This window comes from Vulpes vulpes, chromosome 9 (genome assembly GCF_048418805.1).
Source record: "Vulpes vulpes isolate BD-2025 chromosome 9, VulVul3, whole genome shotgun sequence".
Taxonomy (NCBI): Eukaryota; Metazoa; Chordata; class Mammalia; order Carnivora; family Canidae; genus Vulpes; species Vulpes vulpes.
In genome coordinates this window covers 11,200,065-11,210,587 of record NC_132788.1, presented here as the reverse complement: position 1 = coordinate 11,210,587, position 10,523 = coordinate 11,200,065, and the positions used below count along the sequence as shown (strand labels likewise).

Below are 10,523 nucleotides of genomic sequence, written 5' to 3'. Positions count from 1 at the left end.
AGTCTTGGTACACCTGGGTGGCTCAGGGGTTGAGAGGATCTACCTTCGGCTCAAGTCGTGATCCTGGTGTCCTGGGATCGAGTCCCACATTGGGCTCCCCTCAGGGAACTTGCTTCTCCCTCTGCCTATGTCTCTGCCTCTCTCCATATGTCTCTTAATGAATAAATTTTTAAAAATCTAAAAAAAGTCTTCTTTAATAATATTTTGTAGTTTTAGTTGTATTTTCCACATCTTTTGTTAAATTTATGCCTAGATGTTTTATTCTTTTTAAATTCAAATTAAAAAAGAATTAATTTATTCTTTTTAAATTCTTTTTTAATTACAAAAGTGACTGTTTTTAAATTTTATTTTCAGGTGAACATTATTATCAATGAACATTGAGAGTGTCTAGAAATACAATTGATTTTTGCATATTGATCTCAGATCTTGCAACCTTGATGAACCTACCAGTTCCAATAGTTTTTTTAGTGGATTCTTTAAGATTTTCTCTATATAAGATCATGTCATCTGCAAATAAAATCGCTACTACTTCCTTTCCAGTCTGGGTGCCTTCTCCTTCTCTTGTCTAGTTATCCTGGCTGGAATCTCCAGTACAATTTTGAATAGAACTGGTGAGAATGGACATCCTTGTCTTGGGCTTGATCTCAGGAGGAAATCATTCAGTTGTTCAACAGTAAATATAAGATTAGCTGTGGAATTGTTCATAGATAACCTTTATCAGGTTGAGGAAGTTCTATGCTCTTCCTAGTTTGTTGAGTGTTTTTATTATAATATAGTATTGGGTTTTGTCAAATACATTTCATACTTTTAAAAAATTCAGTTAATATTATGTATTACATTTCCTAGGATAAATCCCACTTGCTTGTGTGATCCTTTTTTATGTTTCTGGATACAGTATACTAATGTTTTGCTGAGTATTTGTGTGTGTGTCTATAATGACAAGGAATACTGGCTGGTAGTTTTACTTTCTTGTGATGTTGTTATCTTACTTTGGTATCAGTGTGATGCTGTCCTTGTAGAATGAGCTAGACATTAATCCTTCTTCCTTTACTTACTGGTAAAGCCTGTGAAGGAATTGGTTTTAATTTTTCTTTGAATGTTTGGTAGAATTTACTAGTGAAGTTGTATGGGTCTGGGCCTTTTCTTTATGGAAATATTTTTAGTTACGGATGTGATATCTTTATTTGTTATGGAGCTTTTTAAACTCTAATGTTTACGTGAGTTAGTTTCAGGAATTTGTATCTTTCTACTAATTTGTCCCTTTCATCTCTACTATCTAACTTGTTGCGATACAATTGTTCATAGTCCTTTTTATTTCTTACAATTGGTAGTGATGACCTCTCTTTCATTCCTGAGTTTAGCAATTTGAGTTCTCTCACTCCCTGCACCCCCACACCTGCTTTGTCTTGTTTAGTCTAGTTCATGCTTGTTAATATTGTTGACCTCTTCAAAGAACCAACTTTTAGTTCCACTGATTTCCTCTGTTGTTTTGCTATTTCTTATTTCATGTATCCTTGCTGTAAGTTTCCCTCTGAGCAGTACTTTCACTGTTGCACGTGAATTTTGGTATGCTGTGTTTTTGTTTTCATTCATTTCAAAGTATTTTTTACTTTCTTTATTATTTCTTCTCTGACACATTGGCTATATAGGAAGGTGTCATTTAACATCCACATCTGATTATACATTTCCCAAAGTTCCTTCTGTTATTGATTCTAATTTAATTCCATTGTGATTTGAAAGCATGCTTTGTATGATTTCAATCCTTTTAAACTTATTAAGACTTGCTCTATGACCTAGCATAGGATTTATCTTGGAGAATGTTCTATGTGCACTTGAGAAGGCTATCTACTCTGTTGTAGGGTGTTCTACAGATGTCTGTTGGGTCTAGTTGGTTTACAGTGTTGTTTCTGGATTTTCTGTCTGGTTTTCCTATTTATTATTGAAAAATAGTATTGAAATATTTGACTTTTACTGTTGAACTTTTATTCCTCCTTTTGAGTCTGTCAGGTTAGATTCATGTATTTTTGGGTGCTGTTATTAGGTGTATGTATAGTCATAATTCTTTTATCTTCCCAATGGATTGATCCTTTATTATTATGGAACTCCTTCTTTACCTATAGTAACACATTTTTTAAAAATCTATTTTTCCAGATATAGACATAGAAACTCCAGTTTTCTTTTGTTTATTGCTTATATGGTATATCTTTTTTGATCCATTTACTTCCAATATATTTGTGTGTAGTGGAGAGTTTTTGTTTAATGATTTCAGTGTTTTTTAAATAATCATGAAATACAAGTCATTTTTTTCTCTTGATGTACAATTCTAGGAATTTTAAAGTATATGTATATATGTGTAACCCATGCCTGTGATGGTATAAAAAAAATCTCTTACCTCCAAAAACTCTTCCTACAAACCTAATCCTTAGCATACACTAATATTCATTCTCCTTTGTGGAGAGTTCTCATTACACCACCATAGGTTATGGAGTCATAGTACATTATGATCATTATTATTATTATTTGACATTGATTTTGTTGATTGTCTCTTTTTCTTCAACCCTTCTGAGGCTTTGTATTAAGTTATGTAACTACCTCAGCATGCAGAGTTAAGGGCATGTGGGGATTATTTTCTGGGCTGCAATATTGATTAGAGTCATGCAAATGTAGAATATTCTTAGAATTGACATGATGAAGCTGAGGATTGAGTCTTATTTGAGGCTGGTATTTTCCACCAAAATTAGGAACACTACTATAGCATTGCCGTATTACCTAATCTGAATGGTAGCCTAGAAATTCCAGGTCTTGGTGACAGCTGAGCACCAACTATGCAATTATAAATGCATCCCCAGGTATGCCTGGCATTCCACCTCATCCTCCTGCTCCCAATTGACTCTGGAAAGCAAAAAAATGTAACAATAGAATGTCCTGTAATGTTTCTGTGTAGGGCTGACCTTTGTATCCCTGTTAATCCTTGTCCTCTCTTTTCAGAAACAAAAGATTAAATTAAAACTACATGAAAACCATTCCTGAGCCACAGGGCAGTGCTGCTTTTCCCTCTTCCCTCTTTGAAAACCCAAAGGATTTAGCAGGCTTTTCCCCTTCTCAAACACCACCCCCTCACCCTGACCTTCACGGCTTCCCAACATTAGGGAAAGGCAGGAAGTTTTCCCTGTGGTTTTTCTTTGTGACGACATGATGGGGCAGGTTGATCAATGGGGGAAAACCCATGTTAGAACACGCCTTCTGTGTACATTCCCAATATTTGCTATAAGTAGGGCCATCCCAGACCCAGGCTGCTATCAGAACCTAGCAGCACTCTCAGGGCACTGGGTACCCAGCACTGAGCAGATCTATTCTTTGAGCTGAAAATGATGTGTAATAGCAAGAATTTGCTCCTGGCTGCTTTGATGATGTCAGTGCTGCTACTCCACCTCTGCAGCAAGTCAGAAGGTAAGTATCACTCTTTCTGCTAACACAGGTGGAGGAACTGTTTTCATTCTCCTCAGCCTTGAGCTCACGTGGGTGTCCCCAAGGAATGGGAGGGTGCTAGAAAGTCTTCGGAAGTGATGGGAGTTGTCAGCTCATTGGTGAGTAAGGAGGGAATGGTTATTGCTGGTGATTAGGCTTTTTCTCTGCTGTCAATCCCAGCAGATATTTGGTGCAGGCTGGACTCTTAGAGACCCTCAAGGTCCAAAACAAGGCCTAAGTGCTATTTCTAGGAGTGATGTAAGTTGTGTAATGTTACCAGTGAATGAGGTCATTCTGAAATGCGGGAAGCAGTCCCACTTTTCCAACATTTTCACTTTCCACCTAAATAGTTTTAGTAGAGTTCAAAACTCATCCTTTAGGGGCAGATTATAGAATCTGACTTCTCCATCCTTACATGGTTTTGGGCTATTTTTGGACAACGTAGAGATAGTATTTATCCCTTACCTTACAGTAGGTTATAATTTAACCTGGGGTAGTGTCTGAATATTGCTTTTTGACTATGCGAGTACATCCCTTTTAGCGACAGGTGCATTCCTGAAAATGCACGTATTGAATTTTTATGGCCAAAATAAAATATTTCCACCAATACAGTTGCAAAGTGCTTTTGCAGCTCCTATGAAGTGCATTTTCCTTTGTAACTTCGTATCATTCCCCTCCTCTCAATGCTTGGTAGCCAAGTAATAGGTTGAAATCTCCATATTTATTCATTTTCTGAATTTGGAAGATTATAAGTATTTCTCCAAGTGGAAGATACTCCTATTCTTGAGTGGTTATAATGATCTTAAATAAAACACTATTAGTTTGTGTTTCTCACTAAAGATATTCCTTTTGTTAGAAGTCATAGGCTTCTAAACTATATTATTGAACCCAAATCACCCATCACATAAGCCTTTTTTTTTTTTTTAAGAGAGCTGGAAACTACATTAAATCAGGCCTCAAAGACATTGGAACTGTTTCTCTAAGTAGCTTCTTTACCATATACAATCACAACTTCAAGTAGTTCCATAATACCTATTAGAGGATACATTCATTCATGTGGACTCAATCCTTTTAATTTCTTTTCAGCAGCAAGCAACTTTGATTGCTGTCTTCGATATACAGAACATATCGTTCCTCCCGGATCTATCATGGGCTTCACACAACAGCTGGCCAATGAAGCTTGTGACATCAATGCCGTTATGTAAGTTATTAATTGACTGTCATTCAATTGTGTTAGGAATATGTGAGAATTTCAAGTATAAAAATGTTTACCTTTCTGGAGTTTCAGAAATAATTGATGTGGCAAAGATATGCTTGTTTTGATAGTACATATGTATTTCAAAGTTTAGATAGGACTAGAATAAGGTAAAAGCTTAGTTCTTAAAAAAAAAACAGAGTTGAGGGCAAAATCACTTTTTAAGATATACTTATTAGCTACTAACATGCCATCTCGGGAAAATACGAGAGACAAATTTTGAAAGGAGCATCTTCTACCAGAGAATGGTTGGGGCTGTATGTAAAAACTCAGAGTTATTATACTTTCAAATGTACTATTCTTGATTCATATAGGATGTTATACTTTAAAATGATATCGGTCATTGGTTGGATATACACATATTTTGTGTAACCACCAGCAACAAAATTAAATTACAGTTCTGAGACTTATTTTCCAGTCATTGCACATCTATTTATACAGAGAATGTAAGAGAGAATCCTCTCATTTCTTGCAGCAAGCTTTATAAGAAACAATTTTTATTTGGTGTGATGTTTCACCTCTGAAATAAAATTCTTAGTGGGTAGAGCAGTCCATTGGAATACAAAATTTCCATTGCATGCTCTATGAAATAGCCATTCGAAACTCTTTAAGCACGAATCACATTTTCTGAGTTTGTTTGTTTGTTTGTTTGTTTAGCTTTTACACGAAGAAAAAAAAGGCTGTGTGTGCAGATCCAAAGAAGAAATGGGTGAAACGGACTGTGCGTCTCCTCAGGTATGGGACATTTGCCATTGGCTCCTCTTCAAATGTCTGGGGCAAGGGCCATGCTGGATCACAGGCTCGCTGGGACCCTTATGCCTAAGCACTATAGAATTGTATTTATTTTATTGTTTTTAAGGATTGATTTATTTATTTGAGAGAATCTCAAGCAGACTCCCTGCTGAGTGTGGAGGCTGATGCAGGGCTCGATCTCACAACCCTGAGATCATGACCTGAGCCAAAATCATGAGTCAGACATTTAACTGACTGAGCCATTCAGGCACCCCAGTACTGTAGAATTTTAAGGGGGGACATTTGAGTCAAACCACATCAATGATAATAGAGAATAACATTTTATCAATATGAACAGAAGTCACCTAACACAAAGGTGCAGCAGGCACTGAACTTAAAGATATAAGTGTTTGGTCCTGTTTCTGTCATCAGCTAGCTGAGTTACATTGGGCAAGGCCCTTCCTCTCTGAACCTCGATTATCTCCTCTGGACTCTGAGCTGCTGGCATCGTCTACGGCCATACCACCCTGAGATGAGATTAGGGAGTGAGGGGCAACCTTCAGGCACAAAAGCCATTCCTCCCAGCTGGTTGCCCTGTTTTTGCTTATTTTTTCCTTCTTTTTTTTTTCTCTACAGCCATAGAGTCAAGAAGATGTAAAAAGCTGATGCTCTCTGGAATGGAATTGGACAGAACCCATGAACAAAAAGAATCTAGCTGGAGTTGGTGGTTGAGAGTTTAGCACATACTTGACTTGTGCTTCAGGGGACTTGTCCAATTAATGAAGTTGATACATATTGCATCATAGTTTGCTTTGTTAAGCATCACATTAGAGTCAAACTCTATTTTATGTTATTTATATATATATATATATGTTTTTTTTGTGTTTCTTCTATTTAATACTAATTTCCTATAAGCTATTCATGTTTAGTATGATGTATGATATTGTGTTCAGAGGAATGAGGTTATATGGAGTTTTTATAAGCAGCGAGCTATTTGTCCAAAACAATTTAACATTCTTCTTCTATATCCTTTGTTTCCTACACTGTTGTAATTATCCTGTAAAAGAGAAAAATGATGGTAAAAGTAAATATTGAAAATAAAATAAAATAAAAATTGCTTGTTGATCAAGTTATATAGCACTTATTAAGATATGTATTTAAAAGATTTTTAAAATATTTAAAGGTATTGTAAATATAAAACTTAGAGGGGAAATCATATTTCCCCATTCACCTCTGCCTGGCTGTTCCCCTTATCTCTGTTTCCTATGGTCCTGGATCTCATTCTATATGAATTATAATGGAAAGGGTTTTTGTTTTGTTTTTTAAGTCAAAGTCATACAAAACAAAAATTAGAAAATCCATAGCTCCATTAGAGATCCATAGCTCAGTGTTTATTTATGTAAAAATAGACCTGCCCTACGACCCAGCAATTGCACTGCTGGGGATTTACCCCAAAGATACAGATGCAGTGAAACGCCGGGACACCTGCACCCCAATGTTTCTAGCAGCAATGTCCACAATAGCCAAACTGTGGAAGGAGCCTCGGTGTCCATCGAAAGATGATGGATAAAGAAGATGTGGTCTATGTATACAATGGAATATTCCTCAGCCATTAGAAATGACAAATACCCACCATTTGCTTCAACGTGGATGGAACTGGGGGTATTATACTGAGTGAAGTAAGTCAATCGAAGAAGGACAAACATTATATGGTCTCATTCATTTGGGGAATATAAATAATAGTGAAAGGGAATAGAAGGGATGGGAGAAGAAATGTGTGGGAAATATCAGAAATGGAGACAGAACATAAAGACTCCTAACTCTGGGAAACGAACTGGGAGTGGTGGAAGGGGAGGAGGGTGGGGGTTGGGGGTGAATGGGTGATGGGCACTGAGGGGGGCACTTGACGGGATGAGCACTGGGTGTTATTCTGTATGTTGGCAAATTCAACACCAATAAAAAATAAATTTATTATTAAAAAAACATGAAAAAAATAAAAAAAACTTTTCAAAATAAAGTGTACCCATATACTTTGTGACTACAGTGACATAATAACCACTTAGAAAATACCTTGAGAAATCCCTTTGTCCCTCATTGTCAACAGTGAGAGACCCAGGAATGATCATCTCGGCATAGAAACATTTCTCTATTTCAAAAGTCCTTCTCATCATCTTTAAGCAGTTTCCAAAAGGAAAGTGACCAAGCAGAGGGTTCTAGAAACTGCTTGCCTCACTAAGCAGAGGAGAGACTTGAGGTGTGTGAAACCTAGCAAGAATCCAGAAATAAGATGAAAGTTTCCTGAACCAGAGGAGTCACTATCACAGTGTTTACGTAGCAAAGTCCATGCCTTGATACAGCACCGGGGACAATCTGCCTTAGATTCCAAAGGCCACGAAAGATCTCTGGAGGCAGGCATACTGATGATAGGATACAAAACTCAGACACAAACGCATAAAGCAAGGCATTGGTGGGTCATTGGCGTAGAGCCAAGAGCTGTCAATGACCCAAGTAGCCTGAAAGTCATCTCTATGCCCAGAAAAAATAACACTAAGTCATCAGGGAAAGTATGCTTAATCTCCTGTTTGTTTATTTATCGAATATGGGGAGAGTACCTATTATGTGCCAAGAACTGAGCCAAGTGAAGCTTGTGATACCAAGAGATAAAGTTAGGACTTGGTCTTTGCTCCCAGGTAATTAGGGCTGAGCAGGGAGGTGAGAAGGAGGGGACAAGAAAATCAGCTATTACACACATGGTGTGAGCACTTGGATAAAGAGAGTCACAGAGTACTGTAGGGCATCTGTAATGAGGGCTTCCAGAAGGAATAACTACTTGATTGAATCATATTAAGTAGCCAATACTCGATGTTCTTGAACCATGAGGATGGCAATTATATATGGTTTAAGCTGAGGTATGAGGGACCAGTAGGAGCCACCCAGTTGGAAAGGTAGGAGGTGTTTGGAAATATCTGGGGGCATATTATAGTCCTCACAATGTCTGAAGGCGGGGTACTATGGGTATTTAGTGGGCAGGAGAACAGGGATGCTGAACCAATTGGAATGCACAGGATAGTCCTCCACAATGTTGCCCCATCAAAAATGTCAACCGTCTCACGAATGTGGCAAACTGGATGAAGCGGAAAGTATGCCAGGATTAGGGGTGGGGTGGAGTAGCTGCAGGCTCAGTGAAACTGTTACCTCAACCATGTCTAGTGGTTTGAACTTGAACATGGGAACTTGAACTGGGGAACCTTTGAAAAGGTCCAAGCAGGGGGACATGGGAGGTGGGAAGGAACAGAGGAGTAGTAGTGGCAGGGGGGTGGGGCAGCAGTAAGTAAGGTGAAAAATGGCGAGGACTCCATGAAAGGCAGGGGGAAAGACAGGTGCAGAGAGCTGAGTTTGGGATTTCTAAGAATCATCCTGTACCTGTTACCTTCTCTTGCACCCTCTCTGTTACCCATCCACCTGCACCTGTTACCCTCTCTTGGAACAGCACAGAGAAAGCAGGCCACTGTCAGGGGGCCAGGCACCAGGCTGACTCCTGGGTGGTCTGGGCAAGAGAGGAGCCTCGCAGAGCCAGAGAAGTAGCACATTTGTGAGTGCTCTGAGGGCCGCTGGCTCCTCTGAGACCAGGAGTACTAATAACTATTAGCTGAGTTTCCAGAGACTGATCTATCCAGGTCAGAATGTCAACTTATTAATCACAGTGAAAACATTCCAGTGTCAAGTGCATGCCCATAAGCACATGGGTGGATCAGTGCATCCCCCCCCCCCGAGCTCAAATAGGAATCACAAAGCCCCATTGCTCAACATGGGATCTCAGCACAGAACTGAGTCCCGGCCATACAGTCGGAATTCCTTAGTCTCCCTGCCCTAACTGCGTTCTTGGATTAGGGAGGTCACTCCCAATGAACAGCTCTTCTTTTTCTTCCTTATTTTTCACTTTAGAAAATAAATCTCCTTCTATTTAACTTCTAATTTGGGTATAATTTACACGCAATAAAAGTCATGGATCTTAAGACGTATAGCTTGATGAGCTTTTTCATAGGTACATACCTGTGTGATAACTCTGGGACATTCAAGATATTAAATGTTTTTAGCACCTGGCAGGCTCCCTCATGCCCCCTCGTGTCTGTACAGCCCCAGAATAGCAGCTGTTCTGACCTACTTTGTAATAGATCAGTTTGTCTTTACTTGGTTTCATAGAAATAGAACTACACAGAATGTACTGGCTTGGTTTCATAGAAATAGAACCAAACAGAATGTTTTTGGCTACTTTCACTAGCATCTTCTGTTTTTTTAACTTCTTTTAAATTATATATTTAATATGAATTAATTCTCATTCTTTGATTCAAGTGATCAAGAAGAAGCAAAGGCCTTCTTAAACTTCCATCAAGCCCCCTGCCTCTTTAGAGGTAGCACCAGGGGATGGGTTTTGCTCTATTTTGGTCTGAGTGGCCCTTTCTGTCTGTGCAGTCTTCTGGAGAACGTAGATCTCCACCACTAATTTGTAGAGTTTAATCCTCTCTCCCTGGAATTAATCTCTGACACTTGAATGCTTTTTAGTTTTTCCATCATATGTTTTCCAAATGTCTCTGTGTAGCCTGATAATGCAATTGTGGATTTGGTTTGTATTCTCAGGGTTGTCTCCAAGTTCTTTACCACCTTACTAGTGCTTCCTATGCGTGTAGATGTCAATCAGAGGTCACATAAGGTAAAGGATGGGCGAATGTCTTTTGACTCTGGCAATCACCTCTGTAGTTCATTGGTGATTCTAGAAATAGAGGGCTGAAGAGGGAATAGTGAAAAATAGTTTGGCAGTGAAACCAAGAGGAAATAGAAGCCAGGAAGACAGCTTTTTACATTTTTCTTCTTCAGATGGGAAAGCATTGAAAAAGCCAGAAGAAAGACAGACAGAAAGAGAAAGGGAGATTGAGAAGATATTGAGGATGTTAAAGAGTTGAAGACGCCAAGAGGGGGATAAATGGTGGTTAACTTTCCTCAGGAGGTGGGAGAAGTGGTTTCTAGAACACAGGTCAATGGAGGTATCTCTTCCTCTGGAACAAGAGAC

General features: G+C 38.7%; 1 protein-coding gene across 2 annotated transcripts; it reads left to right on the top strand.

The window, feature by feature from the left end:
- Nucleotides 1-3,310: 3,310 nt before the first annotated feature.
- Nucleotides 3,311-7,061, top strand: CCL20 (C-C motif chemokine ligand 20). 2 transcript variants are annotated; one of them, XM_026006170.2, is made up of 4 exons: nucleotides 3,311-3,450; nucleotides 4,555-4,669; nucleotides 5,381-5,458; nucleotides 6,092-7,061. In XM_026006170.2, exons 1-4 carry the CDS (start codon nucleotides 3,369-3,371, stop codon nucleotides 6,111-6,113), a joined length of 297 nt encoding a protein of 98 aa, XP_025861955.1. In that variant the 5' UTR covers nucleotides 3,311-3,368; the 3' UTR covers nucleotides 6,114-7,061. The 2 variants fall into 2 exon arrangements, with proteins under 2 accessions (XP_025861955.1, XP_072578520.1); XM_072722419.1 differs by having other exon boundaries at nucleotides 3,312-3,450; nucleotides 4,558-4,669.
- The last annotated feature ends 3,462 nt before the right edge of the window (nucleotides 7,062-10,523 follow it).